This window comes from Schistocerca piceifrons, chromosome 5 (assembly GCF_021461385.2).
Source record: "Schistocerca piceifrons isolate TAMUIC-IGC-003096 chromosome 5, iqSchPice1.1, whole genome shotgun sequence".
Taxonomy (NCBI): domain Eukaryota; kingdom Metazoa; phylum Arthropoda; class Insecta; order Orthoptera; family Acrididae; genus Schistocerca; species Schistocerca piceifrons.
Window position 1 is genome coordinate 134,876,849 of NC_060142.1, and position 18,581 is coordinate 134,895,429.

The 18,581-nt window shown below is 42.7% G+C and overlaps 1 protein-coding gene across 1 annotated transcript in view; it reads right to left on the reverse strand.

Annotated features, from left to right (window-relative positions):
* The window catches only part of LOC124798638 (monocarboxylate transporter 1-like), a 157,104-nt gene that overhangs the window by 29,788 nt on the left and 108,735 nt on the right, over positions 1–18,581 (reverse strand). The window contains exons 4-5 of the mRNA XM_047262122.1: positions 4,022–4,165; positions 2,436–2,912 (exon numbers count right to left, since the gene is read on the reverse strand). Of these exons, the coding sequence (XP_047118078.1) occupies positions 2,436–2,912; positions 4,022–4,165 (621 nt within the window). The remainder of the gene's footprint in view (positions 1–2,435; positions 2,913–4,021; positions 4,166–18,581) is intronic.

The following is an 18,581-nucleotide window of genomic DNA, read 5'->3' on the forward strand; positions in this document are numbered from 1 at the left end:
CTGAGGTATGACTTCAGGGGGGAAAGTTACGTCTGTACTAAGACGACACTGAGGAGGTTCGACTTCCGTGGGGAAAGTTACTTCAGCACGGAGACGATACTGAACTACTCTATATTGGAGCCGTACAGCAGCTCGACTACAGCTCGGTAAGAACTCGCACGAAGTCGACTGGTGACGAACTGGTTGAGGTGCAGTCGGCTGTTCTCTTTACCCTTCTGATCCACACACAGCGCGGGTGGCGCGTCAGCGCAGGGGGCGTTGCTGCCGTGCCGTTAGCGGTTGGGCGATGCCGTTCGCTGTAACTGTCGCTATCGGATTACGGGACAACCTCTGGTGCCTCAGAGTCTCCAACGATAGCCCAATTTCTGGCAGCGACTGGTTACGATCCGCTTAATATACGTTCAGCCACATCTGTACGAGCTTCTATCAAGTTATCGTCATGTCCTCATCGAGTTGTTATGAAGTTAAAGTATTCAATGTGTTGATATTTTTGTAAATAAATCACGAATACAAGACATGGATGAAAAAAAAAGTTATTTGAATTGTAGTTTATCCAATAAATTCTGTAGAATTTTTCAAGATTCTGAAGTCTACTAGTGTGCCACAGTTAACAAAAGGGAAGTGACGTTCCATTGTTAATTTTCACTCTGAAAATTAATACGAAAAATATTGGAAAAAGATAGTAATAGACTCCAGGTATTCCGATTTCATTACGCTCAACTACTATGAAAATTTGGAGTCAGAATTTTTAAAGAATCACGAAAAATATTGCAGTGCTGTTCTAAGTCGCGTAACAAATCTGCGCCAAGATAAAATTTAATTGAAACACGAAAGTTCAGATCTTAAGAAATAGCTGACAAACCTGATATTGCAGGGATATTCATTTTGCCAATTTTCTATTAGCAATAAAAACAAAAAATTAACCGTATTTTTAGTGGAATATCGAAAAAATTTCTTGTCTATGTTTTCGTTAAAAGCCTTTGAAATAATGGAACACCACTCGAAAGAAATATGCATAATGTACAAATGTGTAAGACCAGGATCCAGAATAAGAAACATGATCCCAGACAGGTTCTGTATGCTGGGCGCAGTTGCTTCGCGTGTCTACCATGCGATTCCGTAAACGTCACTATGGCGACGCCTCTTGATAGCTCTGCAGACGGCTATCGTTTTTGCCTACAGCCGTTTGCGCTTTGCATTTGAAAGCTGTCAAAAGCGCTGCCAGGTGACAGGGATTTCCTGAAGCTGACTCGACTGTAGGAGCGTCTCAGTAGCAAAGAATTAGTATACATTACTAAAACTACATGTATGATGCGGCAAGTTTCACATGCCTCGGTGTTTATGCCGTCATATCGGTTGAACTATCTGTCGTACAGCAATATAATTGTTTAAGCATATTCACCGTCATATATGGATACTGTCTGCGAAGTATGTTGTGAATGGAGTGAGTAGGAAAGAAGAAACAAATTTGTAACTCATGCATAATGGGGCAGTTTTCCACGTATTTGTTCTTTATGGTGTGGTACCTCGTGAACAATCATTAGTAGGTGTTTCTTACCCCCAAAGCGACTGTTGCATGACAGTAAGGGATTATTCCAGAATGACATTTTTCACTCTGCAGCGGAGTGTAAGGCATGTGTGTGCCAAGTGTGATTGAAATCGGTCCAGTGGTTTAGGAGGAGATGTGGAGACACACACACACACACACACACACACACACACACACACACACACACACACGCGCGCGCGCGCGCGCGCGTTCCTATTGTCGACAGTTTTGCGTGTGACTGATATTATCATACAGAGTCTTATTTATTAAAATTGAACAATATTTAAGTATAGTGTTCGGCAGCAACACTGCAACTGCTTCTGGAAATCGATGTACCTGCTCTCAGCTTCAGATTATTTGTGCACCAGTAAATTGGAAGAGGGGCAGTCCCCTTGTGGATACAACAAGCAACTTCAAACTGTTGACAAACTGCCTACTGGCTTCCGTCTCGGGTTTTCGGCAGACGTTCATCTAATGATTTTTCTGACGTTTCGCCAGCACGAGTGGCTGGCATTGTCAAAGCTTCACCCTCCATTGCCGGTGGTGAACTGGAGCCGAGCTCGCGGGCGCAGACTATATGTACCTGGCGCGCCACCGTCCGAGGGCTTCTCCGCGGTCATTTCCGGTGCGGTTCTGCTCTTTCTACCTGCGACGGTCGTTCGCTGCAGTACGGGAAGCCAGGATCCGTTTACCTTAAGGCTTTCCTCTTTCTTGTTCAAAGTGTTCGCGTGCTGGCGAAACGTCAGAAAAATCATTAGATGAACGTCGGCCGAAGAACCCGAGACAGAAGCCAGTAGGCAGTTTGTCAACAAGTGGCCACGAAAGCCTCAACAATTTTGTGTTCATACTGTTGACTGAGTGATCACCTTACTGGCGTGGTGCTCACCCTCTTGGTTGGCATTTCCATCCTCTTCGCTAGTGACAGGCCGCCGCCTGGCGCGGTCATCAGGTACCGCGTCACTCACATCCCCGAACTCAGAGGTGGCCAGTGAGGCCGATGAGGTGCGCCGCCTCGTCCTCCGCTCCTGAGGACTCCCAGCTTCGGTACCAGACTTGTCCGCACCTTCCTGGACTTCACGCTGGAGCGGCCTCAGCTCACTGGCGATTGGTCTGCGCTTGGCGTGCCACTCGAGCGGATGGAAGAGGAGGCTGCCCAAGGGCCCATGCATCGACACGCCACTGAAGACCAACATGGCGCCGAGGAAGCCGTAGTTGTCGAGCAGCAGCCGCACCACGTGCGGCATCACCATCAGGACCACGTTGCCGCCCGCCATGGACAAGCTGACGGCGCGCCCGCGGTACTTCACGAAGTAGGCCTTGACGGCCAGGAAACCAGCCGGTGCGACGAGACCACTACCCAGACCTATGCAGAAGAATAGCAATTAAAACACGAGTCTAATGCGCCACGGATAACAAGGTTGTTAAAAATAAAGCACGAGCTAGATTGGGCAGGAATAGGGGAGGGACATAAGCTGTGGCCTTTAAAGAAACTACAACATGGTGTTTGAAAAAGATTAATCCAGTTTCATGAGACTGTCATCTGTCTGAATGAAGATAGGAACTAGAGATAAATTTTAGCTTAAGCATAGCAATACGAAGTATTTTTTATTTTAAAAGAAACAATCATGCACTTACAGTCTTGGCATAACTCTTCATTTGCTTTGGGCCTTTGTCTCACTTCAGCACGGGTTCGACCTTGTTACTATGGATTTTGCGATATTAGTGTCAGAGGGTGGCCAGATGCTCTTCCTGTCGCCACCCTATACCCCCCCCCCCCGCCCCCTCTGGGACGGAATTAGTGAACCCCAGCTGTATCTAGTTTAAGACATGAAATAGTGCGAACGTTTTGCAAATGTCTGCGAGTCGTGTAACTGAGGAATTCACCTAGTGGCATGTGGAAAACAGCCTAAAAACCACATCGAGGCTGGCCAGCACACCGGCCCTCGACGTTAATGCGCTGGGCGGATTCGAACTGGAACCACCGCGCCACTGACGTAACGTATCTATACTTCGTAATATATTCTGGCGGGTGCATAGCCCTAACACTTAAAGAATATATTACGAAGTATAGATACGTTACGTCAGTGGCAATGTGTTGACCTCTGATACTTCAATTTTTTGCTATATAGACAAATACCCCCGATGGGGTATTCCTAATTCAAGAAAGTTAAATCCCCCTGTAAAGCCATATTAAGATAAGACCAAAACCCTGACATTATCTTAGCATTTACTCAAACAAAATCCCCTTATCATAAGTAACATTTACAGGCATTAGGCCAACAACACAGGCAAAAAAGAGAAAGTAGAACGAAAGATGAAAATAAGTCAAGAATGTTGGAATAGGAACAGTAGGAAAAGTGGATGGAATGGAGATGCAGATACTTAGAAGCTATAAAATATATACATTGAGGAGCTTCAACACAGACGCTCAAAGCTATGATATTAGGGGGGAATACAGTCCATATCACTGACCTACTAACAAACTGTATGTAATGATAATGTAGGTGAACGAGTTTGCGAAACTCGTGAGGATCATGCCAGCCACAGTCAGCAGTCCCCCGCCGACAGACACTTGACGAATCGAGAATTTCTTCAGTAATGGTCCAGTCAGAAGCCCTGCAAACAGAGGTAAACATACAAAACAATGAGCACACACCACCTGTCAAAAACGCATGAAATTTAGTACTAAAAATGTACCAATTCAACGTCAGTGGCAACAGAGTAAAGTTGAGTCAGTCGAAATTATATCTGAACTTTTTCACTGATGTCTTTTACTTTTACATGTAGCAATGAGATATTGTCCTCGTAACCAATATTACCTCGTACTTGTTAGTCTAATATCATGTTGGCTGCAATGCTAGAACGGCAGCTTGGCTCCAGTAAGACTGGAGAAGGTACTTACTGACAGTACGTTTTTAAAGTAACTATCTAGTTATTTGTTCAGCGTAGCTTGATTTAATTACAAGAAACCCACGTCAGAATGTGTAAGCCCAAATTTTGTTCTGGGTTATGGTACATGGTGGCACCAGCTTACCCCTTACATTAGTAGAACTAGCGCCAAATGAAAATACATGAGATCTGGATCTCCAATAGTTGGAGACCGCAAAATATAGGTGTTTTCCTATCAACTTCGTTGTTATGTTGTTATTCTCCTTTTTATTCCCAGACTTTTTTTTTATTTCTGCCTTATTTTAAAATCATACCATATCTTATCGCTTCTTTTCAGCGACATAAGTATAGTTTGGCACAGTTCGACTGCCCTGGAACTCTCACACATCACATCGGCATGCAAATGTCTCAGTTCTGTATGCATGATGTCAAATGTATGGGTTGTCTAACCGCTGGAGGGTGGGATGCAGTGTCAGCAGTAACACACACACACACACACACACACACACACACACACACACACACACACCTCTCCCAATGGTATCCCAGTATTTTACTAGACACAAAAACGGAACAGGTCTATTAGTATGTTGCCACCATTTTGGCCACGTACAGAAGTATCTGACGAATCTGCACTTGCGTAAATTGTCGCCATGTACAAAAGTATCTGAATTCATAAAAAATGTCAACAGTAAAGGTGTAATATATAGTATTTTCATGTTTGTATTACTATTTGTCAAAAATACATAAGATTCACCTCAATTTTGCGTAAACTGCTATCATGTTAACAAGCATTCAATTATTTATCAAAAATTCAGAAAGATATTGGCAGTACTGGTATGACATGAAACTAATGACCTAATTTACAATTTAGGTTGTACTTGTCAGTGATAGTGCCACACTTGGTGTAAGGCACAATGGAGCAACAAATTAAATATTTCTACGTTCGAATTGTCTGTTTTGCTTGTCAAAAGTATGTGAACACAAAAAAATGGTTCAAATGGCTCTGTGCACTATGGGACTTAACATTCGAGGTCATCAGTCCCCTAGAACTTAGAAGTACTTAAACCTAACTAACCCAAGAACATCACACACATCCATGCCCGAGGCACGATTCGAACCTGCTACCGTAGCGGTCGCGCGGTTTCAGACTGAAGCGTCTAGAACCGCTCGGCTACACCGGCCGGCTATGTGAACACAGAAATGATGTTCTTTATACACCTAACTGTATGCCAAATATATGCCGCAGGTGTAACAGAGTGTCTTTACCTCTGTATTACTTATCAAAAATACGTAATATTTATCAGCAACACAACTTTAACGTCGGGTGTCACGATGTTACTTTTGATCTAAATTGTCTGTCAAAATACATGAAGGGTGTAACTGGCAGTATTTTCATGTCTCAAACCGATGTCAAAAAATGTCAGCGACACACACACACACACACACACACACACACACACACACACACACACACTCACTTTATGTCAAGTGTCACAAAGTTATTTTCACATCTCACTTGATGCCAAAGCATGACTGTGAACTCTCAAATTAACTGTTAAAACCCTATGTTCACCTATAAATTATCTAATAAACGCATGTGACTGAATTTACACGCTAAGTGGTCAGTTGACATTTCGTCCTAGGCCTAAATGAGGCTCTGTACAAGGAAAGCTTACCGTACACTATTTTAGGGCGGAAGATGATGATGCATCAAGAAAATTTAAAAAACCTTATTGACTGACTGAAATGAAGCTAAATTTTTGTTACCTTTGGTGATGAACGTACCTTAGGTAGCTGATTATCCACCAACAATACATTTTCTGACATTTTAGCACAGCAAAGCACACTAAACTGGGCGTATTTTATTTCCATCTTTAATGCAATGTATCATTTAACCTCATAGTTTCGTAATATGTAAATGTAACTTCGTAATTCATTGTATACAAAATGAAAACAAAAGAATATGAAGAACATATTTCCACACAGAGAGGCTAGCTCTATATTCTGAAAATACGAAAACTGGACTAAAATAAAATTATTTACCAAAACACATGCAGATTTCAAGTGCAAAAAAACACATAGGTTGCTTATCGTGATATGAAGTCGTAACTACAGATCTCTGATCGCAAACGAAAAGACCATCTTAGCACAAAAATACAATTGTCTCTGTCTTTAATGTAACTACGTAAACATTTGTTTTGTAATATTAAAGAACACACATGGATTACTACTGATTTAGCTAACACGTTAAAGTGTACTTGTCTAGGACTGTCTTACATTGTCACACAGTGGAAACTATAGTAATAAACGAGACTTGCTATCTTTCAAATATCCTCTCGTAGCTACTTTTAAAATCATGCTAGGTTAGTAACTTTATCTTGCAGTACAAAATCTTCTGCCGATAATGCTAACTCAAGCTATCGCTCAACAAAAACCACATGACATTTCATCCCATGCATCACCATTTTACAGCAAATTGTAACAAAATGCCCATACAGAGCCATGTTACAGCAGATCTGCACCAATTTTAAATTTTAAATTGCTCCCTACATCTACATGCTACAGCAAAACTACAACAAACTGCCCTCACATATTGCTATGTCACATCAAAACTGTAAAACGCTTGTGTTTTGTGAACTGGAGACCATGGAAACCCCACTTCATCCACTCGGTGTGACCGGAAGACTGTGATGCTAGGATGAGGTTGGTTCAAATGGTTCTAAGCACCATAGGACTTAACATCTGAGGCCATCAGTCCCCAAGACTTAGAACTACTTAAACCTAAACAACCCAAGGACATCACACACATCCATGTCCGAGGCAGGATTCGAACCTGCGGCCGGAGCAGCAGTGCTGTTCCAGACTGAAGCGCCTAGAACCGCTCGGTCACAACGGCCGGCCATATTACCTACCTCAGGTCATATGGTAATATACAATTAACGACGGTAAATAATTTGGATCTTACTGGTAGTCTTGCGCATTGTAGAAACCATTCAGTACCACGAATGTCTGTCAACCAAAGTAATTTCATCACAACAGTAGGCTCCTTCAAATACTGTCTCTAATACAACGCTACACTAGTAATAAGAAGAACGAGAAGCAGAACCATTGCTAACCTCTCCTGTGCCAACTTCTTCAACAAAGAGTAGCACTTGCAACCTACGTCCTGAGTTATTTGCTGTATGCATTCCAATCTCTGTCCTGTCCTACAGTTTTTGCCCTCTACAGCTTCCTCTAGCACCATGAAATTCATTCCCTGATATCTTAACAGATGTCCTATCATCCTGTCCCTTCTCCTTCTCAGTGTTTTCCACATATTACTCTCCTCGCCGATTGTGCAAAGAACCTCCTCATTCCTTACCTTACCAGTCCACCTAACTTTCGACATTCTTCTTTAGCAAAACATCTCAAATGCTTCGATTTTCTTCTACTCTGGTTTTCCTACTGTCCATCTTTCATCACCATACAATGCTGTGCTCCACATGTACATTCTCAGAAATTTCTTCCTCAAATTAAAGCCTATTTTTGATACTAGTAGACTTCTCGTGGCCAGGAATGCCCTTTTCACCAGTGCTAGTCTGCTTTCGATTTCCTCCTTGCTCCGTCCGTCATTGATTATTTTGCCGCCCAGGTAGCAAAATTCCTTTACTTCATCTGCTTCATGACCATCAATCCTGATGATAAGTTTCTCGCTGTTCTCATTTCTCATTACTTTCGCCTTTCCTCGAATTACTCTCCATCCATATTCTGTATTCATTAGACTGTTCATTACATTCAGCAGATCATGTAATTCTTCTCCACTTTCACTCAGGATAGCTTTCTCATCAGCGAATCGTACCATCGATATGCTTCGATGTTGAGACTTAATTCCATTCCTGAATCTTTTATTTATATAATTGCATCTTCGATGCACAGATTGAACAGCAGGGGTGAAAGACTACATCCCTGTCTTGCACCCCTTCTAATCCGAGCACTCGTATTATTGTACATATTGTATATTTCCTGTCTCTCCCTATAGCTTACACCTATTTTCTCAGATTTTGGGGCATACTGCACCAATTTAAATTTTCGAACGCTTTTTCCGTATCGAAAAATCCTATTGATTTTTCTTCAGTCTTGCTTCCACTATCAACTGCAACGTCGGAATTGCCTTTTGGTGCCTTTACCATTCCTAAAGTAAAAATCATCGTCATATACACATTTTTAATCTTTTTCCATTATTCTGCATATTATTCTTTCAGCAACATGGATGGTTGAGCTGTTAAGCTGATCTGCGAGAACTCTCACAATTGTCAGCTCTTGCAGTCTTCAGAATTGTGTGTATGATATTTTTCCGAAAGGCAGATGGTGTGTCGCCAGACTAATACATTATACGCACCAAAGTGAGTAGTCGTTTTGTTGCCTCCTCTTCAAATGATTTTTGAAATTCTGATGGAACGTTATCCATCCCTTCTGCCTGATTTGATCTTAGGTCCTCCAAAGCTCGCTTAAAGTCTGATTCTAATACTGGATCCCATACCTCTTCTAAATATAGTCCTGTTTCTTCTTCTATCACATCAGACAGTTCTTCCCCTCATAGAGGTCTGCAGAGTACTCTTTCCACCTATCCGCTCTCTGCTCTGCATTTAACAGTGGAATTCCCGTAGCACTCTTGATGATATCACCTTTGCTTTTAATTTCCTCAAAGGCTATTTTCACTTTCGTACACGCGGTGTCAGTCCTTCCGACAATCATTTCTTTTTCGGTTTCTTCACATTTTTCATCCAGCGATTTCGTCTACCTTCCCTGCACTTCCTATTTATTTCATTCCTCAGCGACTTTTATTTCTGTATTCCTGAATTTCTCTGAATATTTTTGTACTTCTTTGCTTCATCGACGAACTGTAGTATTCCTTCTGTTAAACATGGTTTCTTCGCAGTTGCATTCTTTGTAGCAAAGTTTTTCTTTCCAACTTCTGTGATTGCCTTTATTAGAGTACTGCCTACTGAGCTAGTTGTTCTTGTCGTTCTTGCCTTAGAGAACTTCGAGCGTATCTCGTCTTTCTTTAGGACTTCCGTATTCCAGGTATTTGTGCATTTATTCTTCCTGACTAGTCTCTTAAACTTCAATCTACTTTTCATCACTTCTACATGGTGATATGAGGCTATATCTGCTCCTGGGTACGCCTTACAATCCAGAATCCGATATCGGAATCTTTGTCTGACCATGATGCAATCTACCTTCCCGTGTCATCCGGCATTTTACAAGTGTACATGATCCTCTTCTGATTGTTGAACAGAGTATTCGCTATTATTAGCTAAAATTTATTACAGAACTCGATTAGTCTTGCTCCTCTCGCATTCTTTGTTACAAGCCCATATTTTCCTGTAAACTTTTCTTTTACTCCTTCCCCTTCTACTGCATTCCAGTCCCCTATGACTATTAGATTTTCATCTCCAGTTTCCGTACTGTATTTCTCTTTCAATATCGTCATATACTTTCTCTATCGCTTCATCTTCTGTTTGAGACGTCGGCATGTATATCTGAACTACCGTTGTCGGTGTTGATTTGCTGTCGATTCTGGTAAGAATAAACCTATCACTGAATTGTTCACAGTAACACACTCTCTGCCCTACCATCCTATTCATAACGAAACCAACTGTTATACATTTTATGGTGCTGTTGATATTACCCCATACTCATCTCTCCAGAAATCCTTGTTTTCTTTCCATTTCACTTCACTGACCCTGGTATATCTAGATTGAGCCTTTTCTTTACAGATTTTGTAGCTTCCCTACCATATACAAGCTTCGGGAATTCCACACTCCTCTCGTAAAACGCTACCCTTTCACTGGCTGTTCAATCTTTTCCTCATGGTCACCTCCCAGAGATCCGAAGTGGAGCTATTCCGAACTCTTTTGCCAACGGAGAGATCAACACGACAATTTTCAATTACAGGGTGCATGTCCTGTGAATACAGCTTATGTGTCTTTAATGCAGTGATGCCTTCTGCATCCTTATGCCGTTAATCATTGCTGATTCTTCCGCTTTTAGAAGCAGTTTCACACCGAAAGGCCAAAGAGTGCTCCTAACCTCTGTCCACTCCTCTGCCCTCTTTGGCAAGGTCGTTGATATAATGAGAGTGACTTCTTACGCCGGAAATCTTCGGCCGCCAATGCTGATTATATAATAAATTTAAGCTTTGGTGGGTTAACAACCCAGGACCAAGAACTTTCTGATTAGTAATCAAAGATGCTACCGATATACCACGGGTGAAACATTACACATAACGAAAAGATAAAAATAGGTGGAATGAAAATGAAAGAGCCAACCTTCATCATCTCCCCTTTACTGAATTGATATGATCTAGACTATGCTCAAGAGGAGGCAACAAGGGGCATTCCCAATTACATCATTAATTACAAACGTGAAGAAGTTATTTGAAACAGATAATTAAAAACTGAGTTCTAGAAAAAATAACTGAAAACTCACAGCAGACCGAGATATTGCCGTTGTTTATATACAATAATTTTTAAATAGCCACAGCTTGAGCTTGAAAAGCATACTAATATTAAAAAATCTGTATGTCAGTTATCTAAAGAATTCAGAATTTGTGCTTGATACTCATACCAGTACTACACCAATAGGTAAAATTGAGTTCTAACACGATGATGTTAATAACAGTTCGTGGTATCACATCAAACTTACATGAAATCTGAATGGTACTGAATCATTCATTCTATTTTTAAAAGGAGTACAACAGAACTAAATTTCAGTAACAACTTTATCTATTCATTCGTTTCGTGTAAAACAGAAAAAAGTAAGAAGTAATGAAATATTTTACAATAAAGGGTGACCTTAATTCAGTCATCAGTTTGAAGCAACTCAAAAGAATATTATATTATTTTTAACTAGGCAGCATTTGACTTTTTGAAAGTGTGGTATTAGATACAACTGACAGTGAACGGATTGTGGAAACTCGTGGAGAAAAGGACAATCTGTTAGTTTCTTGAGACGCCGATGTGTGTGGACACCATCCACCCACTTAAGGTAGCAGCTCGGTGTAGGATAGATCTGGACTATGATGTTCCTTACTGTCTGGCTACACGCCACAATCCTATACTGTCAGGAAGTGCATCCCTTGTATATATTCGTACCCACATCCACAGGTTGGAGGGTCTCTGTAATCTTTGCAGATGCCTGACTGTGGTGATTATTAGGTCTCTCTCAGTTCAGTAGTAGTGAATGGCATCAGTCAGTGTGTCCCTAGTGGATCATCCATGAACCCCTGTATACACAATGCTATCAGCTCTGTGACCAAATAGCGTCTCTTGTTGTTTCCAAGTCTCTTTGCTCATAACATCAAAATAGTGTAAATCTGAATGCAGTAAGTAAGATTTTTTTTAATAAGTACCTCTTACACTAGTTATCATCATCATTGGTTGTATACACAGAATCTCTCCCACAAATGTGCTTATTGCTCCACAATTATTGAAAACATAATTAATGATCCACAGCAAGAGAACGAATCCTCACAGGTTCCCCAACTCACTTAAAGAAACCGCAGCCATACAATACATACAGTTTTCAAGAATAATGAAATATTTACACGAAAATGTGTACTGAAATGACACATAGCGCTTAATATGCATCTCTAACTCAATGCTTATTAGTATCACTCAGATACATGAAGTGCTTACACACTCATCTCATGTTAATTCTTACAACTACTTTTCTAACTACTCAAATCAGCTACGGTACCTCCACACTACATACTACAGTAACTTATACATTTATTCCCCCAGATAGCACAAGGTATGTACTGTAAACTACCGACACTAACTCCTTTCATAGCTAAAATTCTCAGCTAAATCTTCTTCACGTATTTACTTTGTCTCATTCCCCGAAACGGTGAGACGACGCAAAGCAAAGCACACAGTAAATTGAATACCTTACACAACTTGCTGTATAACAGGGATCACAATGCATAAAACAAAAGCAGAAAAAACATATGGCAATAATATTTATTCTAACAAAATTATCATTTACATTAACAGCAGATTATCTTGGACAATAGCGTTATCTAGTACTGTCTCTTTTTACATTACCTAACAAACACCTTGCTCACTTTTAGTGTGATACAGTGTCTCTCATTTATTTGAACATATTGTCTACCCATCACCGTCCATGTTAGACTTCTCATTATTTGGAAATCTCCTTTATACACGCAAGACAAGAACTGTAAAATACGCGTTGACGCTCTGAAACTTCATCATACTTTAACGTATCACACAAAACGAACATTCAAGGCACTTCAAAAACAAGTTTTGGTTAAGATGAAGTACACTTACTACACATCCTAACATAATTACTCGCACAGCAGCTTCATATTGGAATCATGCACTCTCTTTGATATTCGAGATCCCCGTGTTTTGCTTTTTATTTCAGGTGAAGCTCATACCACGCCTTGAATGGACCAATATTGATGGGACAGAACTTACACTGTAAATGCACGTCAATTGCAGGACAGTGTCTGCAATTTTATTAAGATTTTCTGCCTAATATTGAAGAATTCTGTTAACATTTGGTGTCTGAAATTCCTTTGACGCCTTTCTCCAGCCGATCCAATTTTTGCGATGCCAGCGTCGACCCATCACTGAGTCTCAATGCAGCGGAAATCATAAACAGTACATTTCCTCTTATCTCATCTAATTTAAATTGTTTATGCATCACTAGGAAATATCAATGGATAGTAAATCATTTGACAACTCATTGGGCCTTTTCTCCAACTGTGAAAATATGAATCCTATGATCTATGACATCATACAGCAATACAGCCAACTTAGTGTGCCAAGCTCCTTCATGTCATGCTCAAAGAGTTCTGATGCTGCTTAATAAAGTGAGATGTAAATATATTTTCTTCTGTGTCAAGTATCCTTCAAAACCAACGGTCTAAGTTTTTGGGCCATTATCAGAAACCATTTTATCAAAATGACCAACTTAGCGTAGAAAATTAAGCGGGAGAGTGTGTACAACAAGAGTTGTATCTGTTCTTAATTGATTAAGTGAAACGCATTTACAAGTTGACTCAGCATCAACAGAGACACAAGAGTAACACTGAATAGTACTTGAAAAAGAACCATATTGATCAACGGTGGCAAGTTCCTTTCATCTTGATGGAAAGCGCATGATGTGGCACCGTTGATGATTTTGCCTTTTGACAGGGCTTACTTAAAGCCCAGCCCTTACAAATGTCGTTATTCATTTTGCGATAGCATGTCCTATGGAGTCTGCGAAAATTTTCTTGCGCCAACAAGTGCATGACTTAAATGAGTATGCCAGACTGATTTATTGACTATTTAGTCAAGAGTACAAACAGACCAGTGCGAAGTCTCGTGACTTTTCCTATTAAACCAAATATCGTCTTTCATCATAAAAAAATTTAATATAACTATAACGTCTCTGTCTCTCCATCTTTCCTTCACCACCTCTGATAGTGGATCTTAATTTTGTTCCCTAGAAATATTTATAAGTGCTCTGGTAGCATAAAGTGTAAATGCAACGTATTTCAAGTACATGACACTGAAATTGTTCTCTTCAAGTAGGCCTGCTTTGCTGCGTGGTAACATGCTCGCCTCCCATGTAAGAGGGTCCGGGTTCGATTCCCGATCGGGTTGGAGATTTTCTCCGTTCGTTTACTGGGTGTTGTCCTCATCGTCATTTAATCCTCATCACTGTCGCGCAAGTCGCCCAACGTAATAAGACTTGCACTTGGCGGCCGAACTTTCCCAGATAGGAGCCTCCCGGCCAAGGATGACATACGCTCATTTCACTTATTTCATTCTTTGTTCTTTTCAAGATCGTCCTCAGTCTCACTATTCAGCCACAGAGGAGATCGTGAAGAATGTCACAACATTGTACTTTCCAGGAAGATACATTGTTCCAACCACTGACACAGAGGAAACACACAGGCATAAAACAGATACAATTTATTGGGTAATGGGGTGACAACAATAATACAAGGAAATAAGTTAATACCTCTGAAAGAAGTTTAACAGAAAAGGGCTCGGAGGAATGTGCATTCCCTTATAAAGAGGCTATCCATGCCAGGTGTTGCTTGTGTTGTGCTGTGCGCACACAGCAGACAGCCATGGACTCTGGGGCGACCAGTGGACTGGACTGGCAATAGGCTGGCAGGAGCCATCTGGACGACAGAGTCCGCAACGAAAGACGTCAACATGGGCAGCAGCGACGGAGGCTGTAGAGTAAAGGCTCTGGTAATGGAGACCCGGCTTCCAATGATGCAGACGGTGGCGTCCCCTCAGCGCAGCAGGATGTGGCAGCACTGGTTGCACAAAGCCAACCTGCTGTCAGTACTGGCAAAGCCCAATCGCTGGACTAGGCAGGTACAACCAGACCTGTTTGACCCGTCCCAATGAGGGGGCACGGCATCCTCCCTGGGACGCAACTAGTTCTGGGGTAATGCCACGAGTCGATCTTCGGTGTGAACCATGAAGACGCATTGACCGCGCTTGCTGTGGACAATGGCGGGAATTCAGAGAAGTGACCGTCAAAACGCTATGGCCCAGACTGGTGTGCCACGCGTGAACAATGACAGGCTCAGCGTTGCATGGAAACGCCTGGTCGCTAGCAAAATGTAGAGCAATGTCTCTACCTGATGGCCGTGCATGGGCTCGGCGGCACACGTCTCTAGTTGGAATCATTCTGCAAGAGCTTAAAAAAAACGTGAGAGATTTCTCGTCTGCGAAATCTATGTACGCAGCCAACCTGCTGTCAGTACTGGCAAAGCCCAATCGCTGGGATAGGCAGCATAGCAACGTTCAGACAAGGCAACCACCTCACCGTTCGACTATGAATATGAATGGAAGCGGGGGGGAAGGAGCTGTGACATGGCGAATGCCATTGTGCATACAAAAGTCCGTGAAATATTACGCCACGAACTGAGCACCATTGTCGCAACCAGAGCGTAAGCGAGCATTTTAAGGTGAATATCTTTTACATGGCCTTGACAATCACGTCTACTGTGGCAGAAGGACAACAAACGACATAGGGAACAAGCGAGAAAAAGAATAAACTGCCGTTAACGAGGAAGTGTCAAAAAAGAGCGAGCGAAACCAATGTGAACTCTTTCCCAAGATTGTGAAGCGACCGGCAACTGCAAAAAAAGCAGGGCACACCACCGGCTGCTGATCTGAACACTTGCGGCAGGCTACGAAAAAGGTGTTCCACCACCCAACTGATGCCTGGAAAAAACACTTGGTGGCGCGCCAGCAGTTTTTGCGAGAGATTCTACAGTGACCCTGATATAAAAAGTGTCGTAGAGCTACTGGAAACACGACGCAGGGAGTAAATCCATCCATCGGTAAGAGAATAATGGAATCGAGAGGGAGGCAATGGCGGAACACACCAAAATTATGAAGCGGGTTCGATGCCTGGTTCGGCAGATGGTCGAACCATCCATGCTGTATCACACGTATGACCTGCTGTAGTACCGAATCTGCCGCCACACCAGAGGCAATACGGGAACTCAGTGAAGCCATCGGTCGTGGGCCTCGCCTTTGAAACCAGTTAAAAGCAAAGCAGTTCCTCCTGGCCGAACGATCGATCAGGACCCATTGGGACAGAGCAACCACTAGCGCAAATTTTGGAGTGGGACGGAAATGGATCTCACAGAAAACAGAGTCCAACAATTAGGTCAATGAGTGGCTTTGCCTAATAAGGACGCTGAGGTGCTTATGACTGTACGCTACTCAAGGACGTCTGAAGTAGTCACAGAACAGACAGATGGGGCAGACACATAACAGTGCTTACATGTTTTTAAATGGGGCTCAGGCCCTGCCGTGAAATTTTATGATCCAAATAAACAATGAAATGCTGGAGAAAGTGACAGCTAGAGAGATTACGTTTGAGGCCTGCATGCTGTAGAATAGTAAACGAAGAATGGAAATTACGCAGGCGATCTTCCATGGTAGCAATTATCATATGATGTATTCAGGATTGGTATCCCATTGGGAGACAACCATCATAACCTGTTCTAAATAAAGCTGGAAGGTGAAATACGCACTAGTATCTCCAGCGTCAGCCGTTGACATGATACGTCCAAAAGGTGTTTTAACCATAAGCAACTGTTTTCAAATCTCGTCCAGTGGACTCTAAAGAGAATCTTCGGTCAAGCCGATTTTCGAAAAGAATCTGTCCCCAGCCAACAATGTGACCATCCTGAGGGCCAGGCAGAGGGGAAGTGTCTATGACTGCTTGTGATTTAACTGTCACCCTGAAGTCGCCACAAAGCCGCAGCCGACCGGGTAGTTTCATTACGGTCACTAAAGCCTGTTCATTTGAGGGAGTCTGTCTAATCATTCACAATGACGTTAAGCGATACACGTCGGATCGGCTAAAACTACTGGCACCGGTTGCGCCCGGAAACAGCAATGGCGAGCAGGGAATTTGAGGGTAATGTGAGCCGTGAAACTGTTGGACAACCTAGTCATGGGACAAACAGACCTAAAAATTCCGAACACATGGAATCCTATTTGTGATATGGCATTTGGGCTGTAACCAGATGCACAGCATCTGCGATAGAAAAATCAAAAGCAGCAAAGGCATCTAAGCCAAACAAATTTTTCGGTACTCGCGTCGTTAACCACCAGGTACGTAACAGAACGGACAGCTGACTTGTAAACTGTCTCGGCCGTGAAATGGCCGAGAATAGGCATTGTCGTTTGATGGAGCTTACCAGTCGACACTCGACGCATGCCAGTGGTGAGGACACTAACCTGGCATATGTCTGTGAGTTGACAAGGGACACAGAGGCCCCCAGAAACTGGAAAATGCGGAAACTTCTGGTAAGGTCTCATGGGACCAAACTCCAAAGGTCTTCGGTCCCTAAACTTAAGCAGTACTTACTCTAACTTTAAACTAATTTACGCTGAAGACAACACACACACCCATGCCCGAGGGAGGACTCGAACCTCCGACGGGGGTAGCTGCACGGACCGTGACAAGGCGTCTGAGAACACGCGGCTACCCCGCGCGGGCCCCGTGTCGACTTGTAGGAGTAATGGCTTATCCATCACCCGCACCTTAACGAAAAGTTTGTTCTGGCCTGTAGACAACAGCGAGTATAATGTCGGAACATTATGAATATCGACATCTACTGAGACCTGCAATGAGTCCTGGGGGGTTGGGGCAGAGAGCGACATACCGCTGCTATGAGATAGTTTTCACATTTATGGCAAGAGGCTCATCCCTTGGGGCAGACTGCCAGCTCGGGCTGTACGGAACAAGAGTGGCACGAAGCAAGCGGTGTTCGCTGTGCCTGCTGAGAACAACGTGTTTGTCCGTGTAGGCCCGGTCAACATGTTTCTCCCCACTGCTTTACGCTCTATACGCCAGGGATGCACGCTGTAAACAACGACAACGTCACTGCGAACTTCTCAGTGGCGGCCCGCACCGCGGAGGACCTCCAACTACTGTTCAGAACATCTTCTGACGTAGGGTCCACAAATTGAAATGCTGTTTCAGTTCGGCATGCTACAACAATATTGCTGTGCTCTTATCTTACTTCGGGAGGACGACGGTTCAGTCCCGCGTCCGGCTTGTAATGTTATGCGTGCCTCACGGCTTTTTTAAGGGCATTTTAACGGACACGATCAGTATTATGGCAAGCAGAATGGAAATGGACAATTAAAGGTAATAAGAACTACTACCGAGCGAGATATCACCCGACAAATCAGGCAAACAATTTTAACTACGGCAACAAACCACAGGACACTGCGTATGGCAATGAATACGGCAACAAAAGTTGGCAGCGCCGATTCCCACAGCAAGGGCAAGGATGGAATCCTGGCGCGCGGAACGCGAACGTACACTACCAACACATTAACCCCAATAATACTCAGCGAAAATTCAAGCCGAACAATCAGCAATTTCAAACATCGGCTCCAAACAAACAACAAATGCATGAACGACAATTTCAGACGCAATTTGAACCTGAGAATAGAGGAAATAACCAAATGCAGAGGAAACGGTACAACCCACCGGTATTTTTCACTCAAGCTCACAATCTTCCGACTTTTAATCCAGTAAATGAACCAGAACAGTTTGATACCCGAGTAATTCACAACACTCAGTTTTATTC